The following is a 22,498-nucleotide window of genomic DNA, read 5'->3' as shown; positions in this document are numbered from 1 at the left end:
TACAGATGTAAAGAACAGTCTTTTGGACTCTGTGGGAGAAGGCAAGAGTGGGATGATTTGAGAGGGTAGCATCAAAACATGTTATTATCATATGTGAAGCAGATCACCGATTCAGGTTTGATGTATGAGACAGGATGCTCAGGGCTGGTGCACTGGGATGACTCTGGAGGATGGGATGGGAAGGAGTTGGGAGGGGGGTTCTGGATGGGGAACACATGTGTGCCCGTGGCTGATTCATGTCGATGTTTGGCAAAAACCACTACAATATTGTAAAGTAATTAGCCTCCAATTAAAATAAATAAATTAAAATTTAAAAAAAGCTTTGGATGTTGTCAGTGTCCAAATAAAGAACTTGAAACTAACACATAAAGAACACAGTATAATCTCTGTATAACAGTAACTTTGCTTTAAATTTTTCTCATTAAATAATTATTTTTATTATCTCTCTACAAGAAAGTTATAAAAATACCTGTAAAAACATTGAAAAGGTTCTTTAAAAATCCTGGAATGAAAAATTCTGAAGTATAAATTATAGTACATCTTCTATGATTTGCAAATAAGAATAAAATGCATTCTTCAAGCTAGAATTTCTGAATTATTTTGACAGGAATTTTCCAGAAGGAGCCAGAACATCAAACCTTAGCAATTTTCTATTTTCATCCCAACTGAGTTTTTGAAAAGCTATAAAAACTACTGATAGGTGTAGTTCACACAGGAACTTGCTTATGCCACTAATGATGAGGTCAATCTGAAGGACAGAGATTTGTATCCTAGACACACCAAGCTCTTCCATGCAACTGATTGAAGTGGTCTTCTCTTACTTTTTCCCTTATGTTTTAAATAAAAGTAAATATACATATGGTAAAAAAAAAATAAATGGTACAGAAAGATTTAAAATATTCAGTAAATACCCTTTTCTTTCATAACTTAGAAAATCTGATGTCTTCCAAATCATCAGTCACATGAATAATCTTCAAAGTGAAGTCAACCTTGGAGTCTCTTCATTTGAAAATTATTCTCAGGACTTTTAGAAATTGTTGATTCTCTCATATATTACCTCTGTTACAGAGGTAAGCCACGAAGTCGTCTTCTTTAAAAAAAAAAAAAAAAAAAAAAACACCACCTAACTAGAAAGCAATACACACAGTCTACTCAGAGACAAGTCCAGGCAGGCAGCACCTTGTACTCTATGGTTCTGGTCCTGGTTATGAGCAGAGTTTCTGGTATCAACTAGAAACATGGGTCAGTGTCAGGAACTCAGCAGAGCATTTCCTAAATGCTTTGGATCCCCCTGGCCAGTTGCACATCCTCTGGGAAGAGCATGAGGTAGTGGGCGTGTCAGGAGAAGAAATAAACATCCTCGAAGAGGTGAACTAGAAATGCTTCTGCCATCTCTGGTAGGGCCAACAGGGTGTGGGCTTGCCAATTGAAGTCCATACCATGAGTGAATTTAACACGTTTCTCTTGCCAGGAGGCAGAAGGGGTTCTTTTTTATTAGCAGGTGTGTGCTCTTCTGAAGAGTTCAGATCTCCTTCAGGACCCCATGTCTCCTGTGAGCAAGTTGATGGGAGAAAGTACCTAAGGACTGAGCCGGCCAGTGAGCAGCGGGAGCCAGACTCAAGGTGTGCCTCCTTGGTGTTTCGGGCTTGTGGCTTTGGCAGCCCTGGCCCATAGCATGCACACAGAATTGTAGGCCCACAGCTCCTTCTCAGTTTTCCACTCTGGGGGCAGAGGCTGGGAGAGCCAGGAGTGCTCTGGCCATATGTCCTGGCTGGGTGGTGTTCAAATTATCCACCTGTTGTGATTTTAAACATAATTTCTTTTAAACTTTCTCTTTCTTATAGTTCATTATTAGTGTTGGCAAGCAACCAATTTCTATATGCTAATCTTGTATCCTGCAACTTTACTGAATTCAATTATTGATTCTAATAGTTTTGGGGTAGAGACTTTAGGGTTGATGTATTCATGTCATCTGCATATAGTGACAGTTTTGCTTTTTCCCTTCAGTTTGGATGCTTTGTATCTTTTTCTTGGGTGATTACTGTGGTTATGACTTACAGTACTATGTTAAATAGAAAAAGTGGGAGTTGACATCCTTGTCTTGTTCCTGATTTTAGAGAAAAAGCTTTTAGATTTTCAACATTGAGCAGGACGCTAGCTAAGGGTTTGTCATAAATGACCTTTATTATATTGAGCTATGTTCCCTCTGTACTAACTTTGATGATAATTTATATCATGAATAAACTTTGAATTTTGTTATATGTTTTTTCTGCATCTATTGAGATGCTCATGTGCTTTTTATCACTCATTTTGTTAATAGGGTTACCACATTGATTTGCAGATAATGAACCATCTTTACATTCCTAGAACAAAACCCACATGTTCATGATGTATGATTTTTTAATATACTGTTGAATTCAGTTTGCTAATATGTTGTGGAAGATTTTGGTATCTATATTCATTAGAGACAATGGCCTATAATTTTCCTTTGTTTGTAATGTCTTTGTCTAGTTTTGGTCTCAGTGTAATGGTGGCCTCTTAGAATGAATTTGGGTGTCTTCTTTCCTCTTCAATTTGTTTGGAATAGTTTGAGAAGGATAGATATTAACTCTTCTTTTTATGTTTAGTAGAATTTCCCTGTGAAACTATTTGGTTCTGCACTTTTGTTTTCTGGGAGCTTTTTGATTACTGATTCAATTTCATTACTAATGATCTGTCTGCTAAGATTATCTTTTTCTTCCTGATTCAGTATTGGAATATTGTCTGTTTCTAGGAATATATTCATTTCTTCTAGTTTGTCCAATTTTTTAGCATATAAATGTTTGTAATATTCTCTCATTATTTTTTGCATTTCTCTGTGATGTCAGTTGTAATTTCTCCTCTTTTTTTTTCTTATTTTGTTTATTTTAATCCTCTCTCTCTTTTTTTTAATGAGCCTGGTCAAAGGTTTATCAATTTTGTTTATCTTTTTAAAATTGGTTTCACTGACCATTTCTATTGTTTTTTTTTTTCATTTTCTTTTCTTAAGTTCTCTATTTTGTTTATTTCCTCTCTGATCTTTATTATTATTCCTTCCTTCTGCTGACTTTGGTCTTTGTTTACTCATCTTGTTCTAATTCCTTTAAAGGAATTAGGTAAGTTAGGTTATTTACATGAGATTTTTTTCTGTTTCTTGAGATAAGCCTATATCACTATGAACATCCCTCTTAGAAATACTTTTGCTATATCCAATAGATTGTGGAAAGTTGTGTTTTTAGTTTCATTTGTCTCAAGGATTTTTCCTGATTTCCTCTTTGATTTCTTTATTGGTTTTTTAGTAGCATGTGGTTTAGCCTCCATGTGTTTGTGTTTTTCCCCCATTTTCTTGCTGTAATTGATTTCTACTTTCATACTGCTATGTTTGGAAAAAATGCTTGACATAATTTCTATCCTCTTAAACGTATTGAGACTTGTTTTGTGGCCTAGTTTATGATCTGTCTTGGAGAAAGTTCCATGTGCACATGAAAAGAAATTGTATTCTGTTGGCTTGGATGAAATGTCCTATAGATATCTGTTAAGTCCAACTAATCTAATGTGTCATTAAAGATCATTGTTTCCTTATTGATTTTCTGTGTAGAAGACACCCACTGATGTAATTGCAGTTTAAAATTCCCTACTGTTATTCTATTATTGTCCATTTCTCCCTTTACATCTGTTAATATTTGCTTTATATATTCAGATGTTCTTATATTAGGTGCATGTATATTAACAAATGTTATATCTTCTTCTTGTATTGAACCTTTTATCATTATATAATGCCATTGACAAAAACTTATAGAATTTGTTTTGAAGTTTACTTTGTTGAGATGAGTGTTACTACCTTTGTTTTCTAGTCATTTCCAATGCATGAAATGGCTTTTTTCACTCCCTAAATTTCAGTCTGTGTTTTTTTCATTGAAATATAGTTGATGTACAATATTATATAAGTAACAAGTGTACAATATAGTGATTCACAACTTCCAAAGGCTATACTCCACTGGTAGTTATCACAAAACACAGGCTATATTCCCTGTGTTGTACAATATATTCTCAAAGCTTATTTTCCATCATAGTTGTATCTCTAAATTCCCTACCCCTATTTTTCCCTCCTCTTTTGCTCACTGCACTGGTAAAAAGTAGTTTGCTCTATAAATCCTGTGAGTCAGTTTCTTTTTTGTTATACTCACTAGTTTCTTATACTTTTTTAGATTCCACATGTAAGTGACATCATACAGTGTTTTTCTTTCTCTGTCTGACTTATTTCACTTAGCATAAGACCCTCCAACTCCATCCCTGTTGCTTCATTGCTTCAAGTGGCAAAATTTCATTGTTTTGTGTTTTCAATATCATATTTTACATCTTTTTGTCTATCACCTATTTATTATAATTATACTTAATTTCCCAGTTTTGTCTGTTAACCTTCATATTTTCTTATTTAAATGGTTGATACCTAACCTTCATTATATATTTGCCTTTACTAGTGAGAATTTTTCTTTTCTATAAATTCTTAGTTCTTGTTGTAGCCTTTTATTTTCTGCTTAAAGAAGACTCTTTTAACATTCCTTGTAAGATCCATTTAGATTAACTCTTTTAGGTTTTGCTTCTGAAAAGCTCTTTATTTCCCCTTTAATTCTGAATGATAACTCTGCTGGGTAGAGTGTCCAAGGTTGTAGATTTTCCCCTTTCAGCACTATAAATATATCATGTCCCTCCCTTTGGCTTGCAAAGTTTCTACAGAAAAATCAGCTGATAGCCTTATAGGGGCTCCTTTATTTGTTACTCTTTGCATGTCCCTTGCTGCCTTTAAAATTCTGTCTTTAAAAAAAAATTCTGTCTTTATCTTTAACTTTGCCATTTTAATATGATATGTTTTAAATCATACCAATGTTTTCTTAGGTCAGTTTTCAATACAATGGAAATAAATACAAAAATAAACAAATGGGATCTAATCAAACTTATAACCTTTTGCACAGCAAAGGAAACCATAAACTAAGTGAAAAGACAACCTACAGACTGGGAGAAAATATTTGCAAATGATGCAACTCATAAGGCCTTAACTTCCAAAATATGCAAACAGCTCATACAACTCAATAACAAAAAAACAAATAACCCAATTTAAAAAAATGGGTAAAAGGCCTAAATAGACATTTCTCCAAAGACACACAAATAGCCAAAAAGCACATGAAAAGATGCTCAACATAACTGATTATTTGAGAAATGCAAATCAAAACTATAGTGAGTTACAAGCTCACACTGGTCAAAGTGGTCATAATTATGTGGATCCCTTTGGGTTCATTTTGTTTGGGAATTTCTTCAATTTCAGGAAACTTTCAGCCGTAATTTTACCAAATATATTTGCAACACTTTCCTCTCTCTTCTCCTTCTGGGAACCCTATAATGCAAATATTAATATGATTGATTTTGTCTCAGAGCTCTCTTAAAATTTATTTTTTAATTTTTTTTTTTTCTGTTTGGTGCTCTGATTGGGTGATTTTCATTTTTCTGTCTTCCAAATTGCTTATTCTTTCTTCTCTATCATCTAATCTTCTCTTAATTCTTTTTAGTGTAATTTTGTTTCAGTTATTGCATTCTTCAGCTGTGACTGGTTCTTTTTTACATTTTTTAGTTCTTTGTTAAAGTTCTCACTGTATTCATCTATTCTGTTCCCAAGTTCAGTTATCATTTTTATTACTAGTGCTTCAATGCTTTTATCTGGTAAATTATTTATCTCTGTTTCACTAGGTTTTTCCAGGGGTTTTTTCCATGTCCTTTAGTTTGAAACATAGGCCTCTGTCTTCTTATTTTGTTTAACTTTCTCTGTCTCCATGAAATTATGTGAAACAGTTACCTACCCTGGTTTTTGTGAGATAGCTGGAGCTGAAGTGAGCATGGGTCACATATATCTCCAAGGTGTCCTGGCAACCATCACTTGGGTGGGATGTAAGGCTGGAGGTGGAGGAGTAGAGACAGAGCCAGATTTGAGTTTCTCCTGTGCCTAATGGAAGTCACCACCATATCTGAGTGGGCAGATAGGGTGCAAACCAGGAGCAAGGCCCAAGGGTTTGGAGCAGAAGCTCTGAAGAGTTGGATTTCTCCCCATGTGTGTGATGGCACTCTCTGCCTTGGTTGGGATAGTGGAAGGGACCTGGGGGCTAGTGACTTCATATCTGTGCTGGTTCACGTTTTCCCCATTATGCATTCCTTGGTTAGAGACTGAGTTGGGTCAGAGGGTTTAGAGTCACACTACTGAGCTGATTTTGCTCCTGCTGAAAATATTAGTGTCTACCATGGAACTAGTTTCAGTTCAGTTCAGTTCAGTCGCTCAGTCGTGTCCGACTCTTTGCAACCCCATGAATTGCAGCACGCCAGGCCTCCCTGTCCATCACCAACTCCCAGAGTTTACTCAAACTCATGCCCATCGAGTCGGTGATGTCATCCAGCCATCTCATCCTCTGTCGTCCCCTTCTCCTCCTGCCCCCAATCCCTCCCAGCATCAGGGTCTTTTCCAATGAGTCAACTCTTCGCATGAGGTAGCAAGGTATTGGAGTTTCAGCTTCAGCATTAGTCTTTCCAATGAACACCCAGGACTGATCTCCTTCAGATGGACTGGTTGGATCTCCTTGCTGTCCAAGGGACTCTCAACAGACTTCTCCAACACCACAGTTCAAAAGCATCAATTTTTCGGCACTCAGCTTTCTTCATAGTCCAAATCTCATATCCATACATGACCACTGGAAAAACCATAGCCTTGACCAGACGGACCTTTGTTGGCAAAGTAATGTCTCTGCTTTTTAATATGCTATCTAGGTTGGTCATAACTTTCCTTCCAAGGAGCAAGTGTCTTTTAATTTCATGGTTGCAATCACCATCTGCAGTGATTTTGGAGCCCAAGAAAATAAAGTCTGACACTGTTTCCACTGTCTCCCCATCTATTTGCCATGAAGTGATGGGACCAGATACCATGATCTTAGTTTTCTGAATGTTGAGCTTTAAGCCAACTTTTTCACTCTCCTCTTTCACTTTCATCAAGTTAGCTCCCCCTAAATGTGAGCAGGAACTTGTGTGCTGGTAATGGTTGCCTCCACCGTGGTCTGAAGCAGGGTTGGGTCTGAGCTGGTTCTGTTTCCTCTAAGTGTACACACTCTTTTTGGTAAGGACAGCCTTCACAATGGAGAGCAGTGCCAGAGCAAGAGGGGATAAAGCTGGCACCCAGTGTGGCTGGGTGTACACAAGGGCTTCTCTGGCAAACTGGCCAGAGCCTCAGGCAGTTTTCAATCTCTTTCTTGTATGTTGTTCCTAGTAGTAAGCAAGCATGTGCAATGCTCTTCAAGAGTGTATATACACACACTGGAATATTACTCAGCTATAAAAAATAACACATTTGAGCCAGTTATGAAGTAGATGAACCCAGAACCTATTATACAGAGTGAAATGTCAGAAATATAAAGACAAATACCATATATTAATGCATATGTATGGAGTTTAGAAAGATGGTACTGATCTACATGCAGGGCAGCAAAGGAGACACAGACATAAAGAACAGACTTTTGGACTCAGTGGGAGAAGGTGAGGGTAGGATGATTTGAGAGAATAGCATTGAAACATATAAATTACCATATGTAAAATAGATAACCAGTGAGAGTTTGATGTATGAGGCAGAGCACCCGAAGCCAGTGCTCTGTAACAACTTGCAGGGGTGGTATGGGAGGGAGGAGAGTTGGAGGGGGTTGGGGATGAAGGGGACACATGTATATCTAAGGCTGATTCATGTTGGTCTATGGACCATCATACATGAATAATGGTGGGAACCATCACAATATTGTAAAGTAATTATCTTCCAATTAAATAATTTTTTTTTTAAGTGTTATCTTGGTTTCTTTCATCTCTCTCGTAAGTCCCACTGGTTTTCAAAACAGCTAAGAAGACTCATCCTACTGGTGTTGGACCCTTGTGCTGGGGTACCTTAAAGTCCTTGTTCCTTTCAGGTAGGATCCCTGAGCCCATGATATTCCCTGCCTCTTTTGTTTTCCTGCTAAGGTTTGGGTTCTGACCAGATGGCTTCTACTCTCTTCCTAACTAACTTCATATGGATCTTTCTTTACAGTGCCGGTTGTAGAAGAGCCTTTCTGACAGTTTCCGTGTTGTTTTCAGTAATAATTGTTCCGCATATAATTGTATTTCTGATTTGTTCATGGGGAAGTTGAGCTCAGCATCCTCTTTTTCTACTGTCTCTGTTTTCCTCTCTATGTGTAACTTATTGAAGACTCACCAATTTGCTGTTAACAGTAACTTCACAATTGTATATTTCTACTAGTAATATATGAGTTCCAATTCCTCTATAACCTTGCCTACACCTATTTTTCATTTCAGCAGTAGTAGTAGTAGGATCCTAGTGGGTGTTAAGTGATATCTCATTTGGTTTTGATTTGTATTTCACTAGTGACTAGCAGATCAGTCCTGGGTGTTCATTTGAAGGACTGATGCTGAAGCTGAAACTCCAGTACTTTGGCTACCTCATGCAAAGAGTTGACTCACTGGAAAAGACCCTGATGCTGGGAGGGATTGGGGGCAGGAGGAGAAGGGGACGACAGAGGATGAGATGGCTGGATGGCATCATCGACTCGATGGACATGAGTTTGAGTAAACTCTGGGAGTTGGTGATGGACAGGGAGGCCTGGCGTGCTGCAATTCATGGGGTTGCAAAGAGTCAGACACGACTGAGCAACTGAGCTGGCTGACTGACTGACTGACTGACTGACTGACTAGTGACACTGAGCATCTTACCATGGGCTTGTGCTTATCTGTATAACTACCTTGGAAAAATTCCTATTCAAGATTGAATTGTTTGGTTTTGAGTAGTACAGATTTTTTATATATTCAGCTTTTTGTTTAGTTTGCTATTCTTGTCTTCTTCCTTAAGACAAATTAGGTTATTGATTTGAAATATTATTCTTTTAAAAATAGAGGTTTGCAGCTATAATTTTGCCTCTGAGCACTGTTTTTGTTTTCCATAAATTTTGGTATATTATGTTTTTATTTATCTCAATGTGTTTATAAATTCCCTTATGATTTCTTTTCTGTTCTATTATTTATTTTTAAAAAATGTTTAACTTCCACATATTTGTGACTTCTCTAGTTTCATTCAATGGTTGTCAGAGAAGGTATTTTGTATGAGTTCAATCTTTTTAAATTTAATGAGATTTGTTTTGTGGCCTAACACATAGTCTGTCCTGGAGAATGTCTCAGTCACGCTAAATGAAAATTTTTTTTCCTTTGGGGGTAGAGTGTTTTGTATTTCTGTTAGATCTAGTTGGTTTATACTATTGTTCAAGTCTTCTATCTCCTTACTGACTATCTATCTAGTTGTATTCATTAATGAAAGTGGCTTATTGAAGTCTCCAGCCATAATCACAAAATTTCCTATTTCTCCTTTCAATTCCCTAGTGGCTCAGCAGTAAAGAATCCACCTGCAATGCTGGAGACGCAGGAGACACAGGTTTAATCCCTGGGTTGGGAAGATCCCCTGGAGGAGGAAATGGCAACCCATTCCAATATTCTTGCCTGGGAAATCCCATGGACAGAGGAACCTGGAGAACTACAGTCCATGGGATCACAAAGAGTCAGACACGACTTAGTGACTAACACTTTCTTATCATAATTACATCCTGTATATGTTATTAATATATCATGGCTTCCCTGGTAACTCAGCAGTAAAGAATCTGCTTGCAAGGCAGGAGACGTGGGTTCGAACTCTGGGTTGGAAAGATCCTTTGGAGAAAGAAATGGCAACCCACTCCAGTGTTCTTGCCTGGGAAATCCATGGACAGAGGAGCCTGGTGGACCATCGTCCATGAGGTCACAAAAGAGCTGGACATGACTTAGCAACTAAACAACACGTTATATCCCACATGCTGACTTTATTCTCAGAAGTCAGACGTTTTTATTTATGTTGGTGGTAAGCTATGTGCAAAAATCTGTTCACTTTCAAGGTCACTTGTAGAGACCTTACAGCCTTTCATCGACATGGCTTAAGCTGCTTCTGCTTGGACATATCTTGGGCTCCAGTTATTCCATCACCCTCCATAGTCAGCTTGCCTCACTGCACTTCTCCCCCCAATTCTCTGGGCAGTCTTTCTCATCTTTCTCCTCTACTGCTTTTCTAAAGTGCATATTTAGCACTGAAATAGTTACTCACATGAATTTCCTGTTCAGGTTGATTCTTGTCACAAACATTTCCACCACTAATACAAACATTTTGTCAACAGCATTAAACACACAAATGCAAATATACCATATACACACAAACCAAGCATTAGGTTTTCATGATGTGGTCGATTGTGGTCATCATAAATATCAGGGCTCAGAGGAAACCATTCTTTGCTTATTTCACATCTGAACCACAGGCAAAGTGGTTGATTATGTTGCAAATGCTACAGTTTCTGTATCTGTTCTAACATTTGGGCAATATTTTATCAGTAGTCTCTAAATGGTTATGACTATGAGTAAGACTTTGTTACTCTGTCTTATTTTGTTTTGCTCCTGCAAGGTTTTTTGTTGTTTTTTTTTTTTTCATCTTTTTTTTTCTTGGAATGAAAACTAGTGGTGCTAATAACTCCATGGTTACACTTTAAGATAATAGATCCAACTACACATTCAATGAGTGGCATAACAGAGAGACAGACATACTCTGGACTAGAGCGAGTTGCAATAGGTTTTATTTCATCTTACCTGTAGATCAAATCCAAAGAGGACAGGAGAGAATTTAAAAACAGATACAAGCACTCATTTCTTTAATCTTTCCTCTCATACTTCATCAGTTGTAAAACATACAACAAAAGCACTAGATAGTTCAGTTCAGTTTAGTCTTTCAGTCCTGTCCGACTCTTTATGACCCCATGGACTGCAGCACGCCAGGTTTCCCTGTCCGTCACCAACTCCCAGAGCTTACTCAAACTCATGTCCATCGAATTGGTGATGCCATCCAACCATCTCATCCTCTGTCATCCCCTTTTCCTCCCACCTTCAATCTTTCCCAGCATCAGGGTCTTCTCAAATGGGTCAGTTCTTTGCATCAAGTGGCCACAGTATTAGAGTTTCAGCCTCAGCATCAGTCCTTCCAATGAATGTTCAGGACTGATTTCCTTTAGGATTGACTGATTGGATCTGCTTGCAGTCCAAGAGACTCTCAAGAGTCTTCTCCAACACCACAGTTAAAAAGCATCAATTCTGTATTTCTGTGTCTCTTTTTCCGTTTTGCATATAGGGTTATCGTTACCATCTTTCTAAATTCCATATATATGTGTTAGTATGCTGTAATGTTCTTTATCTTTCTGGCTTACTTCACTCTGTATAAGGGGCTCCAGTTTCATCCATCTCATTAGAACTGATTCAAATGAATTCTTTTTAACGGCTGAGTAATATTCCATGGTGTGTATGTACCACAGCTTCCTTATCCATTCATCTGCTGATGGGCATCTAGGTTGCTTCCATGTCCTGGCTATTATAAACAGTGCTGCGATGAACATTGGGGTGCACGTGTCTCTTTCAGATCTGGTTTCCTCAGTGTGTATGCCCAGAAGTGGGATTGCTGGGTCATATGGCAGTTCTATTTCCAGTTTTTTAAGAAATCTCCACACTGTTTTCCATAGCGGCTGTACTAGTTTGCATTCCCACCAACAGTGTAAGAGGGTTCCCTTTTCTCCACACCCTCTCCAGCAAAACAGACTTTTGAACTCTGTGGGAGAATGTGAGGGTGGGATATTTCAAAAGAACAGCATGTATACTATTTATGGTGAAACAGATCACCAGCCCAGGTGGGATGCATGAGACAAGTGCTCGGGCCTGGTGCACTGGGAAGACCCAGAGGAATCGGGTGGAGAGGGAGGTGGGAGGGGGGATCGGGATGGGGAATACGTGTAAATCTATGGCTGATTCATATCAATGTATGACAAAAAAAAAAAATTAAAAAAAAAATTATGAATCCATATAAGAAAAAAAAAAAAACATGTATATTATCTATAGTGAAACAGATCACCAGCCCAGGTTGGATGCATGAGACAAGTGCTCGGGCCTGGTGCACTGGGAAGACCCAGAGGGATTGGGTAGAGAGGGAGGTGGGAGGAGGGATCGGGATGGGGAATACATGTAAATCCATGGCTGATTCATGTCAATGTATGACAAGACCCACTGCGGTATTGTAAAGTGATTAGCCTCCAACTAATAAAAATAAATGAAAAAAAATAAAAATAAAAAATAAAATTGAAAAAAAAAAAAAGCATCAATTCTTTAGCACTCAGCTTTCTTTATAGTGGAACTCTCACATAACTTTGACTAGATGGACCTTTGTTGGCAAAGTAATGCCTCTGCTTTTTAATATGCTGTCTAGGTTGGTCATAATTTTTCTTCCAAGGAGCAACCATCTTTTAATTTCCTGGCTGCAGTCACCATCTGCAGTGATTTTGGAGCCCAAGAAAACAAAGTCTCTCACTGTTTCTATTGTTTCCCCATCTATTTGCCATGAAGTGATGGGATTGGATGCCATGATCTTAGTTTTCTGAATGTTGAGTTTTAAGCCAACTTTTTCACTCCGTTCTTTCACTTTCATCAAGAGGCTCTTTAGTTCTTCTTCTCTTTCTGCCATATATATCCCAACAAAAAATAAATAAATAAAAATTTTAAATCATGATTTGTGATGAACAATAAATACATTTAAATATATAGTTTAAACAAGGGAGAATTATTTATAAAGAACACAAGTGTTTTGACCTTCAATATGTAAAAATATATATTGAAGAAGGAAATATATATTGGAGAAGGAAATGGGAACCCACTCCATTATCCTTGCCTGGAAAATCTCATGGACAGAGGAGCCTGGTGGGCTGCAGTCCATGGGGCCGCAAAGAGTTGGGCACAACTGAGTGACTAACACTTACTTATGTAAAAATAACATAAAACCAACAAAACAGAAAATGAAAGGAAAGGTAGTGTGAAGAAGTGTGACGTTGGTCTTTATCTGCCATGGCAGGGAGTCACCAGACACAGTGACAGTGAAATTGCAGGTTTTAAAATGGACAGTTACATCACGTGCGTAATATTGCTCACAACTTAGAGAACTCCTTTTGAAATTAGTGTCACTTCTGGTAAAGAATTTTGTTTTCAATATGTAGGGGGCAATAGTCCAAACTAACTGGAACAGACACTTAAGCAAATTTACTTACTCTATTTGGTATGCTGTGTTTTTGTTTTGTTTTTTGACTGCCTTATGTATCATTATGGTACACCAGAAAATATTGTTTCTGAAGAGGAGCTTACTTTTTATATGTAAGCTTAATTTTTTAGAGAAGTTTGAGAGTCACAGAAAATTAAGCATTAAGTACAAACAGTTTCTGTTTGCCCCCTACTTCCACATGTACATAGCCTCCCCCATCATCCCTACCAGAGTGGTACATTTGTTGCAATTGATGAACAAATAATATTGAGCATTGTTACTCAAAGATCATAGTTCACATTAATGTTTGTATATGGTGGGGACATTTGTATCTCACATTCAGTAATTACATCTGCTCCTTTTGCCAGCTTAAAATAAAGTAACAATAAATGTAATAATTTTTATTTAAGGTAACATGCTCATATGAAATAATTTTCATAAAATAATTTGTCTTTCCTTTTTATACATATTCAAAGAAAACTGTTCAGCTAATGTTAAGAGTGGTTGTTTTGAGTGGTGGAATTTGAAGCAAGTACATTTTCTGTATTGCCTGCATGCCTTATAAGAAGGACATTTCACCAAAATAAAATAAAATATATTATTTTAAAAATAACTAAAGAGAAAATTGTATGTTCTAGGAACCTCTGATAAATATTTCCACAGTATATGTGAATGCTGACTTATAGCATATTTGGCAGAATTGACTTAGAAAGGTATCTTGAAAAACAGGAGACTTGAGAAAAAGATACAATAAACAATTTGATTTGGGAAGGTAAGAATAATAAGTGGGATAAGTAGAATACTTCAACACATATTTATTTAGGCTAAAAATTGAAAGTATTTACATAAAAAATAACACATATTTAAGGCATTTTAGACCAAGTCCCATAGTGTACTAGTCTGCTGTGGCATCAGTAACAAAATACCAGACTGACTGTTTGGCTTAACCACATGGTGTTTGTCCAAAAAGCAGGTTATTAAGGTTAGAGAGTGTGTTTGTTAGTAGTCAACAAAAACCAAAGTTATGATTGTGTTAATTTTAAAGAATATGGGCAAATATATAGATTTATTTACAAAACAAGACAAAAACAAAGAAAGAGAGGAAGCTCTGCAGCTGAAGAGTCTGAGTCTTAACCACCAGAACAATGTTAGAACTCTAAAAAAAAGGGAGAGACACACAGCTAGGAATTTATAGGAATTTATAGTCAATTCAGTAATTTATAGTCAATTCAGGTAAGCCAAATGATACAGCTCATGAATTTTCATTACTTTTTCACATTTGATACTATCTTATAATTTTATATAATTTTCTAAAGTTTCATTCCCCCAATTTAAGACTAATTCAATAATAAGTGGTCCTAATTCATATTTTCTCTCAGCTAAAACAGTAATTCTCAGGCTTTTTAGTTTCAATATGTCTTTATACCCTTAAAAATTGTTGAGGATCCCAAAGAATTTACCATAGGAAAATTTAGAAACACACACACTAATAATATAAGTACTCACTCCATAAGCCATCAAAGCAATAATATCAACATATGCCATGCAGCGTCTAGAAAATGAATGCAAGAGAATGTAAGTGCAAAAAGCAAACATATCAGTATTATTATGAAAATAGAACCTACCTTGAGGACCTCCTGCAAGGGTTCCTAGGACCACATTTCAACTAGAACTAAGCTAAAACAAGCTTGAACGCTCAAAGACTGTTCTTCTTTTATGTATGTGTGTGTCAAAAACATTAGGGAGGCAGGAAATGTAGAAAAAGAAAAAAATAATCTGATTTATTTCTTTATTTTTATTTTTCGGCTGCTCTGGGTCTTCGTTGCTGTGCATGTGGGCTTTCTCTAGTTGCAGCGAGTGGTGGGTACTCTAGTTGTGGTGCTCAGGCTTCTCATCATGGTGGCTTTTCTTATTGTAGAGTATGGACTCTAGGGTGCTCAAGCTTCAGTAGTTGCATCTCCCAGGTACAGAGCTGGGGCTCAGTAGCTGTATTTCGGGGGCTTAGTTGCCCTGCAGCATGTTGAGTCTTCCCAGACCAGGGATCAAACTCATGTGCCATGCATTGGCAGGTGGATTCTTAACTCCTGGACCACAAGGGAAGTCCCTGTAATTTGATTTAGTACTTGTTATTTCTCTTTTAACAATTCTAGTTGGCAAAGCAATTGTGATAAAAAGCTATTTACACTTTTAAAGAAAAACCTTTTTTTAAAATTGTGCGTTGTGTTATATTTTTTATTAAAAGGAATAAAAAATATTCCTTTTTTTATTATGTGTCATATTCACTGCTATACCTTGACATATCCAAAAATACATGCATAAAAGACATAAAAGCTTTTCACATAAATGATGAGTTACTTCCAATATATATTTCCATCCTTGTTAATAAGAAAAGTAATAGTTTAAGTGATATGTGAGGCACATGGTACAGTGCCTGGCAGAGTAGTAAACATTCAAATGACAATTATGGCTGTTTGCTGCTGTTGCTGCTGTTTTGTTTTAGTAGTTGTTTTTACCAGTGCCATTAGTATTGAATACTAGAACTATTGAGGTAGCATAGAAGGATCATAAAGTTTGCTGCCTATGAATTCCCCATTTAAATAAATATACTTTGAATGTAAAGTCCATTTTGATTAACTAATAGATAACTTGCATCCAGTAAACTAACAGAAAGCAATGGATCCCACAATAGTCAGAATGCCCAGAAGGAAAGAAAAACTTAAGGCTGAGTCCAAGGGGTAGAATAACCTGGAGGCTCAAGGACTTTAATTACAAGTACAAGTAATATCTTAAAAGTACATTCCTTATTGACAAGTCAAGTTAATCTATAGTGTACTATTGATGTTGATAATTCTTGTTTGCTCAAAGTAGCAAAGGTATCTGGGAAAAGTCAGGTATTTTGCTTTTCTCTAAGAAATATAAGAGTTTTCTAGTGAAATTTTGCTGGAATGTTCCATGAAAGTTCTTTGGAAAGGGTTCTGCAAATAAGACATCAAATGTCAGCATTCTGATAAAAAAAAAAAAACTGCTTGACCAATGTGCTACTTAATATTATGATATTATACAAAAAGAACCTCAGTAAGGCATTTGGGAATATTTCCTGATATGATTCACAGTAAGGTTTTTTAAAATATATATATAATCTAAAACTTCCCGGAGAGCAGTTTTTATAGCCCTCCCCATTGGTTTTATGATAGTCATCAATGATCCACTGATTAATTCAAAACACATTTAAAATTGTTATTCTACCTGACATCTTGAAGGAATTTGAAATTTTTGCCTCTTCTTCCCTCAAACTCTTTCATTGGTTTCCATTGATTTTCCTTCCCCATGGACTCCACTCTGCCTCTTTTATTAGATTCTGTTCTTTGGGCCATTCCTAAAAATGTGATGTTTCCCAGATTCTATCTTGTGCTTGCTTCTCTATCCAACTCAACATCTTTGTCTAGAAAAATTTGATTCATTGCTTATAAGAAGATGACTTCAAAATCTGAATCCCATTCTAATTTCCTTTGAATCTGTGTTTCCAACTCGTCTGTAAAACATATTAATTCCAAACAAATCATCTCCACTTCCATCTCTGCATAGGCGAAATACTCTTTGCAAAAACAAAACACTCTGTGACATAAATCACAAGCAAGATCTTTTTTGATCCACCTCCTAGAATAACTAAAATAAAAACAAAAATAAACAAGTGGGGCCTAATTAAGCTTAAAAGTTTCTTCACAGCAAAGGAAACCATGAACAGAATGAAAAGACAACCCTCAGAGTGGGAGAAAATATTTGCAAATGAAGTGACTGACAAGGGATTAATATCCAAAGTTATACAAACAGCTCATGCAGCTCAATATCAAAACACCCAAACAGTCCAGTTAGCTCATGCAACTTGATATCAAAACACCCAAACAGTCCAGTTAAAAAGTGGAAGATCTAAATGGACATTTCTCCAAAGAAAACAGATGGCCAAGAGGCATACAAAAAGATGCACAGCATCACTAATTATCAGAGAAAAGTAAATTAAAACTATAATGAGGTAGCACCTCGCACCAGTCAGAATGGCAATCATCACAAAATCTACCAACAGTAAATGCTGGAGAGGGTGTGGAGAAAAGGGAACCCTCCTACACTGTTGGTGAGAATGTAAATTGGTACAGCCACTATGGAGAAGAGTATGGAGGTTCCTTTAAAAAGTAAAAATAAAGCTATGATATGATCTTGCAATCCCATTCCTGGGCATATATTCAGGGAAAACCAAAGTTCAAAAACGTTCATTGCAGCACTACTTACCATAGCCAGGACATTGAAGCCATGTCAATGCCCATCAATGGAGGAATGGTTAAAGAAGATGTGGTACATATACCCAATGGAATATCACTGAGCCATAAAAAAAGATCAAAATAATGCCATTTGCAGTGCCATGAATGGACCCAGATATTGTCATACTGAGTAAAGTCAGACAGAGAAAGACAAAAATCATATGATATTGCTTATATGTGGAATCTAAAAAATGGTACAAATGAACCTATTTACAAAACAGAAATACAGTCACAGATGTAGAAAATAAATTTACAGTTACTATGGGGGAAGGGATGGGACTTCCCTGGTGGTTCAGTGGTAAACAATCCTTCTGCCAATGCAGGAGATGCAAGGGACGCAGGTTCAATCCCTGGGTCAGGAAGATCCCCTGGAATAGGAAGTGGCAACCCACTCCAGTGCTCTTGCCTGGGAAATCCCACGAAGAGAGGAGCCTAGCAGGCTACAATCCATAGGGTCACAAAGAGTCAGACATGACTGAGCGACTGAGTACGAGGGGGGAAGGGATGAGCAGAGGGATAACTTGGGAGATTGGAATTGACATATATACACACTACTATATATAAAACAGATAACTAATAAGAACCTACTATATAGCACAGGGAACTCTACTCAGTACTCTGTAATAGCTTTTATGGTAACAAAATCTAAAAAAGAGTGGATATATGTATATGTATAACTGGATCACTCTGATGAGCAGCAGATACTAATTCTCACATTATAAATCAACTATTGCTGTTATTGATAAATAAAATAAAATGCCCTCTTTTTAGTTTGTCAGCCTAATTAACTTTTTAAACTTCAATCTATCCTTCAGACCTCATTCAAATAGTATCCCCTGTATAAAGTACTCTAAATTCTTCTCACTCCCATCTAGCATTTAATGGTCACTATCTCGTCTATAATTCTGTTTTTCTATTCAGCAACCACCAGAATTGGTAACACAATAACTAGAAATAATAAGATAGTGTGAAAACCACTATGGTTTTCCACTATGGAAAATAACATGTGATTAACATGGTTAAAAAAGAAAAAAGGAAATAAAATGAAAGAACTAAACTTTTAAAAATGAAAAATATAATTATTGGAATCAAATCTCAGTGGGTAGATTAAAAACCTGATTAGACATAATCAAAAAGAAAATTAAGTGGTGACACAACCTGGTAAAATGCACTGTCAGAATGCACTAAGAATTGATAAAGAGATTAAAAAAATAGAGTGAATTTTATCTGAGAAAATCAACCTCAGTCCAATAATAAGACAGAAGGCAAAGGAAAACTTGAAAGAGGAAATAAGACAGGATGAAAAAATTCAATGTAAGTCAATTATAATTTCCTGAGGTAATAACCAAGTACGTCAATAGGTGATGACACTTGTTTGGGAAGAAGTTATGATAATTAGATCAGTTACTGCAAGACTGCTCACCTATGGTTAGACTTTTGCTCCTGTTCAAATGTAAAACAAAGCAGGTCACATAATATACATTGTTGCCTACCCAGTGGCATGTGCTCTGGGCAGTCACTGTCTTGTTAGTCCTAGATTCATGCACAGTGATGCAATCTTCTGAGACTCAGAAAATCTGTGCAAGCTGGCTTCCCTGCAAACTTTGCACATTGAAGTTTTATTCTTCCCCTGAAGTAGTGTCACTTCTGGAGATGCTGTAAATGAGAACAGGAAAAAAAATAAAAAAAGCAACAAAGTTTTATCTGTGACTATTTCATAAGGATTTATAGTGCATGCTAGTTAAGCACGTGGGCTCTTGAGTTAGATTATCTGGGTGCAAATTCTGCCACAACTGTCTTATAACTGTGTAAACTTGAACAAGTTTCTGTGCTTTATCAAATAAAAGAATGATACTAATTTATAACATATTGATTATGCAACAGTAGGGGACTAAATACTCTGCCAGTTACTCATGATATGACCTCTATTGTAGGATGCATCTTGTGCTGGAATATGCTCCGTTTGCTCCTCCAGATCAATTCTCCAATCTTTTCTGCCATTCTCTGGGTCCTAAGAGGCTGACTTCTTGGAGGCATTTACAGCAAATGTAGATCAAAGGTGGAAGGAGAGTGAGGTTGGAGTACTTTTCCTGTGGGGGTGTTAGGGTCACTCCCATAGCCATCGTCCTATAGGCAGCCCTCTCAAAAACACTGCTTTCTTCAGATTCCTTCATCTTGTAACTTCAGGCCAAGGAGTGTAATGCCTTCCAGCAGTTGCAAGACACCAGGTCCTTCATTATCTCTTATTGGTTATGGAAACCACATCTTTTTAAAGCATGCATGCTTTTGTAAAACTCTCCCCAAGTTACTCAAAGTGTGCTGGTTGTTTACTGCTGGGACTGTAACTGATACACATCCCATTCTGGAGATGTTAAAATGTGAAAAAATATTGCAGCTTAGATATAGTGAAATATATCACTTGGTTCCTCTGTGTCTCAATTTCATTTCCTTTAAATAGGAATAATATTCCTTTTAGGATTACTGTGATTAAATGAACTAATACATGTAGAGTACTTAGAAAAGCATCTTGCATGTAATAAGTGCTCAGTAAATATCATCATTAGTATATTTGAAGTATTGTGATAGATACCATGAATTATGCAGAGACGGATAAAAGACAAAGCACAATTTCAAGCATCTTGGTAGTCTTGGTAAGTGACCACGTTTTCATCTCAAAGTCAGATATTTTGACCTGAAGCCCAGTATTCTATCAAAACTTCCCTGATAATCCAAAATACCTAGAAAGAAGATCACTCTAGGTTAGTTCAAAAACACTTGTAAAACACTTGTTAAAATAAGAGAAGTGTTATTAATTTTAATTATATATGGTAACCAGCCTAATAATTAAAATGCATTGTCATAATGCACTAAGCAATGAATAAAAAGATAAGAAATTAAAATTATCTTGAGTGCAAAACTGGTAGTTATTTATAAATAGATTCTTCAAAAGATAAGATAGGAAAGAGATAAGAAACCTAAGCTTAACTGAGCATCCCCTATGTGAGAGGCACTTCTATGCTATGTGAGAGGCACTTATATACTCACGAACTCTCTACAGGGAGAAATGGCTACCCCTGTTGTACAGATGAGAAATCTACTGCTGAAGAGCAGAGCAGAGACAAACTCAAAGCTTCCACAGTCAGGAAGGGGGAGCACAGGGAACAAGCATACATTTTCTACCTCACACTGCCTCTGGAGTTCTTTTTTTTTTTTTTTTTCATTTATTTTTATTAGTTGGAGGCTAATTACTTTACAATATTGTAGTGGTTTTTGCCATACATTGACATGAATCAGCCATGGATTTACATGTGTTCCCCATCCTGAACCCCCCTCCCACCTCCCTCCCCATCCCATCCCTCTGGGTCATCCCAGTGCACCAGCCCCGAGCACTTGTCTCATGCATCCAACCTGGACTGGCGATCTGTTTCACACTTGATAATATACATGCTTTGATGCTGTTCTCTCAGATCATCCCACCCTTGCCTTCTCCCATAGAGTTCAAGAGTCTGTTCTATATATCTGTGTCTCTTTTTCTGTCTTGCATATAGAGTTATTGTTACCATCTTTCTAAATTCCATATATATGTGTTAGTATACTGTATTGGTGTTTATCTTTCTGGCTTACTTCACTCTGTATAATGGGCTCCAGTTTCATCCATCTCATTAGAACTGATTCAAATATTAAATCCCCTATCGTGGCCTAAATAGCTTGTACCCGCTTATAAGGAGATTTAACATTTATGTGTGAGTTTGTTCTTAGACTCCTTTTTGGTTTTTGCTTTATTTTAGGGTTGGGTGTTTATTTTTGTTTTTTGTTTTTTTGCAAATGGCACAAAGGTGCAGTCTTAGAATTATCACAAGTGTCTTTTTTCAAAAAACAAGACTTCTTTAAAACCTTGCCTCTCATTGTTGATCTACATACCAGCAATATCAATATCACATGGTTCAGTTTTAGAAATGCAGAGCATTAGATCCCCATGCAAGGACTGTTCTAAAACTCTTACCAAGGAAACTAGAAAGAGAAGAATGAAATTGAGATATTTAAAAGACATAAAAATTCTGGTGGAAAACAATCTAAAGTATCTTTCTCAACATGGTTTCCTCTACTTTTTTTTTCCTCCAGTACTTTTCACCCTTCCCCACCACCACTCCCAATAGACTCACCAGCTGTGAAAGGGAGAAAAATTGTGAAAAGTATCCCCAAAGCTGAAGATATCTTCTGAAGGGAGTTCCCTTCTTCTTCCTATCCTTACCTCTCTCTTTTCCTTCCATATACCTAGCTGTAGTATTTTTCTTCTCCTGATCTCCCACATAAGCATTAGTGAGAAATCCCCTGCTCTCTTAACTCCACTGTGTTTGCAGCTCACGAGAAATTTATGAGGAAGCATTTCCTATTTGGAGAGTTAGGTAATAATGACTGAACTTCCTGATTTGTGCTTTTATACATTTATTTCTCTCCAGAGAAACATATGCATTTGACCCACTATTCAGTTCTAATTGTAATCAATTGAGTTATATCCCAGATAATGTTTAAATAATTCTTATGAGACATGCATCAGTATATTCATTTTTATAAATGGGGGAAGTAGAAAAGTAACTTATCCTAATTTGATCAATGGCAGAGCTGTACAACCAGGATAGACACAATTTTTTCATGGATAGTTTTCTTTCCCTTGCATTGTATCGTGTATGTGTGTGTGTTTGGTAATTTGTTGTGTGGTTTGTGACAGAAGCCAAACACGATCTCTCATTCTAGAAGTATACACTTTAATACAAAAAAACATAGAGTATTTAAAACACTCATAAAGACCATAATACTAATAGTTCTCCACTCATATGACCCCCTGCCAAACTTGGGCTGGGGCTGGCAATCAGTCTGCAATCCAAAATTAAAGCCCAGCTGGTACAATTTTACTCTGATCCATCCAGCAAATCCTATTCACAAGCCCTGCACTTCCACA

At 36.8% G+C, this 22,498-nt stretch overlaps 1 protein-coding gene across 1 annotated transcript in view; it reads right to left on the bottom strand.

Moving 5' to 3' along the window:
- LOC122675228 (cell surface glycoprotein CD200 receptor 1-like) overlaps positions 1 to 19,712 on the bottom strand; it is a 48,820-nt gene extending 29,108 nt beyond the window's left edge. The window contains 1 exon segment of the mRNA XM_043873655.1: positions 19,563 to 19,712. Within this exon segment, the coding sequence (XP_043729590.1) occupies positions 19,563 to 19,712 (150 nt within the window).
- Between the last annotated feature and the right edge of the window lie 2,786 nt (positions 19,713 to 22,498).

This window comes from Cervus elaphus, chromosome 19 (assembly GCF_910594005.1).
Source record: "Cervus elaphus chromosome 19, mCerEla1.1, whole genome shotgun sequence".
Taxonomy (NCBI): domain Eukaryota; kingdom Metazoa; phylum Chordata; class Mammalia; order Artiodactyla; family Cervidae; genus Cervus; species Cervus elaphus.
This window is presented reverse-complemented; position numbering and strand designations above follow the sequence as displayed.